Raw genomic sequence first — 6,499 nt, forward strand, 5'->3', positions numbered from 1 at the left:
GCATCTTTTCGGGGTTGCTACTGCCTCTAGTGGCGTGGGGGTGGTAACACAACTAATATAATTACATTACTAAATCAGAATGCCGCAAAGTCTTTATTATTTATTATTAATTTTTCATTCTCTTCAGCATGTAGAGCTAATTAAAAGACCTTAAAGTGGTTCCAGTTTCTCTCAATGGCCAACCTGTTGAAACTGTGGCAGATTTTAAATATCTTGGGTCGTTCCTGGACAGTCAGATCAACTTTGCTGAAAACACTGATTATATTTTAAAGAACTGATCTCAGAGACTCTAAGAAGAGTTAGTGATCATGGGGCGACCCAACTATGTCTTGAATTTGGGGGGGAAAAAAATCATATTTTATTTATCACTAGGGTTCAGTGAATGTGCATATGAATCTGGTGGGTTCGGGACCTAAAAAAAGGTTAAGAACCACTGATTTAAACACTGGAGGAGTCAAACGTCTCATCATGTCCGTAAAATCAGCTTCAGAAACGCTCAGAGCTCCGTGGTGCTGCTTCCTGCAGACGGTTCAAGCAGCAGTAACTCAGGGAGTGAATACCGAGCTCCAGCAGGTCTGTAGCCGTCAGGTCGCAGTGAGCCAGACTCAGACTCCTGCTGTCCGCTTTCTTCCCCAACCTCTGCAGGAAAACACGGACTCTTCCCCAGCCGGCATCACGCTGGCTCTCCACCGGCGCCGCAGCGCCTGGAAAAAACAGACAAAATCAGCTGCAGCCTCATTTCACCTCCTGTAACTCAGACAGTCTGTTTTAGAGCAGCTAGAAAAATGGAAGGAGAATTACAAGTATTACAGAAACGGTGAGACAAAAGTAAATTATCACTAAATGATGCAAAAGCCAAATTTGTAATATTTAGTAAGAAGTAAATAAACTGATGATAAACAGAAGAAGTGTCTGAAATCAGACTTTTGGAGTAAAAGTCTTCAATCTGCACTGGAAGGTTCATTTTGATGATGTAGAAACTAAAATAAAATATTTTCTAAATAAATAAATCACTGTGTGGAGAAACTATTTGAATTATAACATCGTCTGACTATTTCCACCCAATTAATGAAATATTTCTGACATATTTTAAAGTTTATGATTTAGTGGTAACAAACTCCTTCCAAGGTTTTTACAACAGTGGTTTGAAATTAAACTGCATTAAGATTTATCCATTTAAAGAACTAGAGGTCAATATTAAAACAAGTCTGTTTCAGTCAGACGGATTCAGATGGGAGGAGTTAAAACCGTTAGTCACTCTGAGCAAAATAATTTTACGTTATTTGCTAAACAAACACAAAAAGGTTTGATTGTTTTATGAGTTTGTCAACAGACTCAGGAAATATTCTGCTGCTTTATGTTGAACAAAGTTAAATAAACTTCCACCTGCACTTTTTCACTTTGTGTTCTCGTAATTGACAGGAATTTAAATATTGTTTCTATTATTTCTCTTTGTCAATAAATGGAGATTCTTTGAAAACTAAATCTGTGATCTTTGGGTCATTTCGATGCGTTAAAACCATCAAAATAAACTTTAATTTCTCACCTGGACTCTGTCCTCTGTTCTCGGGCTCTGCGTCCTCAGGGATCGCCGTCCGCTCTGAGGTTCGCGACAGGAAGCGGCCCAGTGGCTTCCTGTCTGATGCCGAGCGCTTCCTGCGGATCTGACTCATGATGACGTCCAGGGGGGATCGTCTCTGGCCGCCTCCGTCTCGCCCCCGCTGACCCTCTGAGCAAAGGTAGCATCACTCATATGGGGAAATAATTCTTCATAAAGCTTAAAACATGGCCCCAAATATGTTACATAAAAGGCAAATATTCTGTTTTCTTCTACTAAATGTAACAATAATCAGAAAAACTCAACATGATGTGCAGATTATGAGTCAAAGCACAATAACCATCAAGCACAGAGGTGGAAGCATTATGCTGTGGGGTGTTTATGTTCATTTACAGCTAAATGTGTTGCTATTGGTTCTTCCATCCTGACAAAAACCCAAAACAACCAGAATGTGTCTGCAAACCTGGCAACCAATCAGAGCTCAGCTTCTTCTCTGCCAACATGGCATCCTCCAATAAACATGACAACCAATCAATAACTTATAAATATGCTAAATATTCCGTCACTTTTAGGAGGAAAATACTATCAAATACAAATATTTTACCTCTTTTTACATATTAATGAGCATTTAGAGTAAAATAACTCCGTTAATTTGATGAATGAATGACTTTTTAAACCTAAAGCACATTTTCAGCTCAGATTAAACAGAATTTTTAAGTTTATTTAGAAATAAAAGGATGAAAATGCAGAAAACTGATAAAAATCCGTGTTGGGTTTCAGCAGATCCTCTTACCTGCAGCCTCCATGTCAGCTTCAAGTCGGAATAGTTTAAAAATAAAGATTTAACTCTGCCGGAGGTTCGGTCCGGTTCGGTCCCGCGGTTCGTTTGGACTCTCACATGAAAACATAAATGACCCAGAAAAAGTCGGATGACGTCTGTATTTCATTTAGTAAAAGGTTCGTTGACAACATTAAAGCGCTTTTAAATCACCTCTTCTGCTCGGCGGAGGGACACCTGTCACCTGGGCGACGTCACGTCTCGTGCTCGTCAGGTGGATCAATCCGGAAGTGCGGCAACTCCTTCAGTAAATGTTTATATCTTTGGTTCAGCTTTCAGGTCAGTGAGCGATGATCGTCTGATCATGACGATCTCTGTCTGTTTATTTATTAAGTTTATGTTGTTGTGAAAATTTAAAGTCGATTTGAGCTGGAATATAAAAAAAAGCTTTTATTTACAACATTTCAGCCCAAATCAGCTTTAAATAAATGTTTAATAGAAGAAAAGAGCAGATTAAATGACCGGAAGTGAGTAAAGAATGAGCCAAATAAACAAAGTTCCACAGTTTACTGAATAATACTGTAAATGTTTATTTTATGGAAATATTTATATTGTATTAAAATAAAAAACAAAAATGTTAAAGGCATCAATAATGTAACAATTACCTTTCTATTAAAAATGACATTTATTAATATATTTTCAGATTTTGCGGTTTCACAGCTCAACCAATCACGTTTTAGCCCCGCCCACTGATTTGTGACGCATTGATTTGACCAATGAAGATATAAACACAGGACCAAATTAATGTAAACTAAAGCATTTTGAGTTTATTTTCGCATGTTGCTGTGTATTTAATGAATTAAAGATAAAAACTTCATTATATTTTATGAATTATAAACAAAAACTGACATATTTTCAGTTTATGAGGAGAAAACGTGGAGAATCCCCGACACTCAGGAGGAAAACCAACAACTTGAAAACTTTAATTCAGTTCTGATGTTTCATGGTTTCATCATAGATCCAAACATGAATTAAAACAGAATCTGGACATTAAGAACCGACTTCATTTATATCTTTATAATAAGACCGAGTCGGGCACTTCCTGTCCTCCAGGGCCGACTTCCTGGAAACGCCACATTCCCCAAACATCAGAAAAATAAATTACAATATATTCGAGTCGACAATAGTTTAAAATATCCAGTCAGAACTAAACAAACAAAATCTTAAGTAGACCAACTAGTTTACATTCTAAACTTTTATGTCAACACGTGATTTGGTCATTTAAACTGCAAATTAATAAAATAAAACTGAATAAATGTGTTATTTAATGAGGAAATAATTTAAAGAGACTCTGAACTTCTGTCCAAATTTATTTTATTGGTTGTGAAATCTGAAGCCAGAAACCGACTGGACTCCTCTTCCTCCTCCGTCCTTCGTCTCCTCAAACGCAGAGGCGACGGCGGCCAGTGAAATGTCCCAGTTGTAAAAACAAAAAAGAAAAATCCTAAAGGAGCGCCGTCGTCGTCTCAGTCGTCGTCGACGGTTGGTGTGATGGTGACGCCTCTCCGGATCTGTCCCCACCCGATGAGACTGAGGGACGGGAAACGGCGTCAACATGTCATTCTGCTGCACGATGCAACTTTTATTAACAATATTTCTCTTTACATATGTTAAAAATATCTGCCTTCTCACAGTGCTAACTAGAAATAACCAATCAGAGCCAGGAGGCGGGTCTTAGCGCTGTCAATCACCCTCTGTGTGGTGAGCAGCTAGCATAGCCTGTTGTGAATGCTGGGCTTGTTAGCATAGCCACAGATGATGGCAGATAAATGGTTTTCCTGTAACTGAGTTCTTGATCGTCCATCAACACATTTAGCAGGAGGTACATGAAGTTGATTGACAGCCCTAAGCCCCGCCTCCTGGCTCTGATTGGTTGTTTTTGGTGCATTTCTTCAGATGTCAATAGTAGTTGAGGGAAGAGATCCAGGTTCTCACTGATCACGTCTCAAACTGTCGTGACTGATAGTTTGAACAAACATGTAAGAAATATATTTAATAAAAATGACAAACCGCAGCTTCAAGGGCAGCATTACGTGTTTTCCAGGCACGATGTGCCATTTTATAGCACAATCAAGTAACTATGCCAACTCCTGTTATAGAATATGCTGTATAAATCAAATATTACCCGACTTTTTAATTTAACGCCTTGAAATTGGGCTCCGTCTCTTTAAACTCTCCTGCTTTCTGAAGCTCCGCCTCCTCTGTTAACCCTTTAACAACGTTTTAGCAGCATTTCACTGAGCAGTAGCTCCTATGTTGAGCTCCATAAGGTGTTTGCTAATTACTGCTGGCTAGTCTGAAGGAACTGAGTGTGGGAGGAGCTGCATCTGGAAGGCGGGGCTACGTCCACCCAGGCGATTTGCAGCTGAATGGTTGCCATGGAGATTAAAGGATTTCTCAAACATGCATGAAGGAATCAAAGCAACACTGCAGGGAGAAACATTACAGCCTGATGTAAAGCTCTAATCAGGAAGTGGATTTTAAATGACACTGGCCCTTTAAATCGTAAACGTCTGGGTTGTGCTGCGTCTCACCGCCAGTGCTTCTCGACGCGCCGGCTGAGCGCGATCTTCTCGCCGACCTCGGTGCAGACCGGGTTGGTCAGGACGATCTTGGCCAGGTCGGCCTTCACGGCGCTGACGCGGCCGCCGGTCGACAGCGAGCCGATGTTCACCATCAGAACCTCGTTCTTGGACAGCTTCTGGACCTGCGGGCCGGAGAAATCGAGTCAGAGACCGGAGGAGGCTGGACCGCGTTTCCCATGATGCACAGCTCACCTTGGCGGCCTTCTTGTCGCCCTCGGTGCGGACGCCCAGCAGCCGCCGCAGCAGGAAGTAGGAGATCTCCAACTCTGTGAAGATCTCAGGCAGCGCGCCGACGGCTCCCAGAACCTGACCCACCATGCGGTCGGCCCGGCACAACGTCGGGTCGATCTTCGTCCCGACACCTGCAGACACCGACCCGTCATTCACACCCAAAATCCCAGAATTCACTGCTTCATACTGTCATTTATATCAATACTCAAATTAACTTAATAGAACCGGGACAGAGGAAAGAAGGAAGGACAGAAAGAAGGAGACAAAATAGGAAGGAAGGACTGACACAAAGAAAAAGAATGAAAGAAGGAAATAAGGAAGGATTCAAGGTAGGAGAAGATGGAAGGAAGGAAGCAAAGTAACAAGAGGAATCAAGTTAGAACATGAAAAAGTGAGGAATTAAAGACAGAAGGAAGGATTCAAGGGATGAGCTGAGAATGGAAGGATACAAGGAGCTAAGGAAGGACAGAAGCGCATGATGAAGGGAAGGAATGAAGGGAGGAAGGAAGGAAAGACAAGTTAGGATGAAAGAAGAGAGAGAATCTCCAGACATCTGGGCTGAACGACACGTCGTGTTGATCCAGACTGCAGGAGTCAGACAGACTCCATGGATCCTCAGATGATTCCTGTTGCACTGTTCCTCCATAGAGGAGTCCGGTTCTGGTTCTGGTTCTCTCACCGATCAGGCCTCCTGGGGCGGCGTACTGCAGGTCGTTGTGTTCAGCAAACAGAGACACGATCTTGGAGAAGATGGGTTTGCACATCAGCTTCCCCTCCTGGTCCTTGGACACGATTCCGGGCCGGACCTCGATCTCCTGACCCACCTGCAGGACGGACAGACGGACGGCGGTCAGATCACACTGTGACATCACAGCCGGCGACTAACGCTGCGGCCCTGACCTTCAGAACGCCCTTCAGGATGCTGCCTCCGGCCACGCCTCCCTTCAGGTCGTCCACCTCGCAGCCCGGCTTGTTCACGTCAAACGACCTAATGACTGAAGCCGTTTACGTTAAAAAACACGCCGACGGAAACAGGAAGCAGCGCCGGGTCCGTTCTTACCGATGAGCCGCGGCTCGGAGATGAAGTCTCTGATGGGAACGGGAATCTTCTTCACGATGTACTCACAAACAACCTCGATGTTGTACTTGAGCTGCGCAGAGATGGGAATGATGGGAGCGCCCTCGGCAACGGTTCCTGCAGGAGAAACAGGACAAACGTCAGCAGGAGGAACGTTAGCAAGAAGAACGTTAGCAGTAGAAACGTTAGCAAAATAAATGTTAGCAAGA

General features: G+C 42.8%; 2 protein-coding genes across 4 annotated transcripts in view; both read right to left on the reverse strand.

The window, feature by feature from the left end:
- The window catches only part of lrrc31 (leucine rich repeat containing 31), a 7,477-nt gene extending 4,868 nt beyond the window's left edge, over positions 1 to 2,609 (reverse strand). Inside the window, exons 1-4 of one of the 3 annotated variants that reach the window (XM_008396901.2) lie at positions 2,550 to 2,609; positions 2,352 to 2,451; positions 1,547 to 1,729; positions 561 to 704 (exon numbers count right to left, since the gene is read on the reverse strand). In XM_008396901.2, the coding sequence (XP_008395123.1) occupies positions 561 to 704; positions 1,547 to 1,729; positions 2,352 to 2,364 (340 nt within the window). In that variant the 5' untranslated portion in view covers positions 2,365 to 2,451; positions 2,550 to 2,609. Of the gene's footprint in view, positions 1 to 560; positions 705 to 1,546; positions 1,730 to 2,351 lie in introns of all 3 variants that reach the window. The other 2 variants (XM_017301815.1, XM_008396900.2) reach the window with 2 other exon arrangements.
- Positions 2,610 to 3,693: 1,084 nt separating this feature from the next.
- eif2s3 (eukaryotic translation initiation factor 2, subunit 3 gamma) overlaps positions 3,694 to 6,499 on the reverse strand; it is a 6,869-nt gene continuing 4,063 nt past the window's right edge. Inside the window, exons 8-13 of the mRNA XM_008396899.2 lie at positions 6,273 to 6,407; positions 6,113 to 6,207; positions 5,892 to 6,036; positions 5,174 to 5,343; positions 4,931 to 5,103; positions 3,694 to 3,926 (exon numbers count right to left, since the gene is read on the reverse strand). Coding sequence (XP_008395121.1) covers positions 3,863 to 3,926; positions 4,931 to 5,103; positions 5,174 to 5,343; positions 5,892 to 6,036; positions 6,113 to 6,207; positions 6,273 to 6,407 — 782 coding nt within the window. The 3' untranslated portion in view covers positions 3,694 to 3,862. The remainder of the gene's footprint in view (positions 3,927 to 4,930; positions 5,104 to 5,173; positions 5,344 to 5,891; positions 6,037 to 6,112; positions 6,208 to 6,272; positions 6,408 to 6,499) is intronic.

The sequence above is a fragment of the Poecilia reticulata genome, linkage group LG20 (assembly GCF_000633615.1).
Source record: "Poecilia reticulata strain Guanapo linkage group LG20, Guppy_female_1.0+MT, whole genome shotgun sequence".
Taxonomy (NCBI): Eukaryota; Metazoa; Chordata; class Actinopteri; order Cyprinodontiformes; family Poeciliidae; genus Poecilia; species Poecilia reticulata.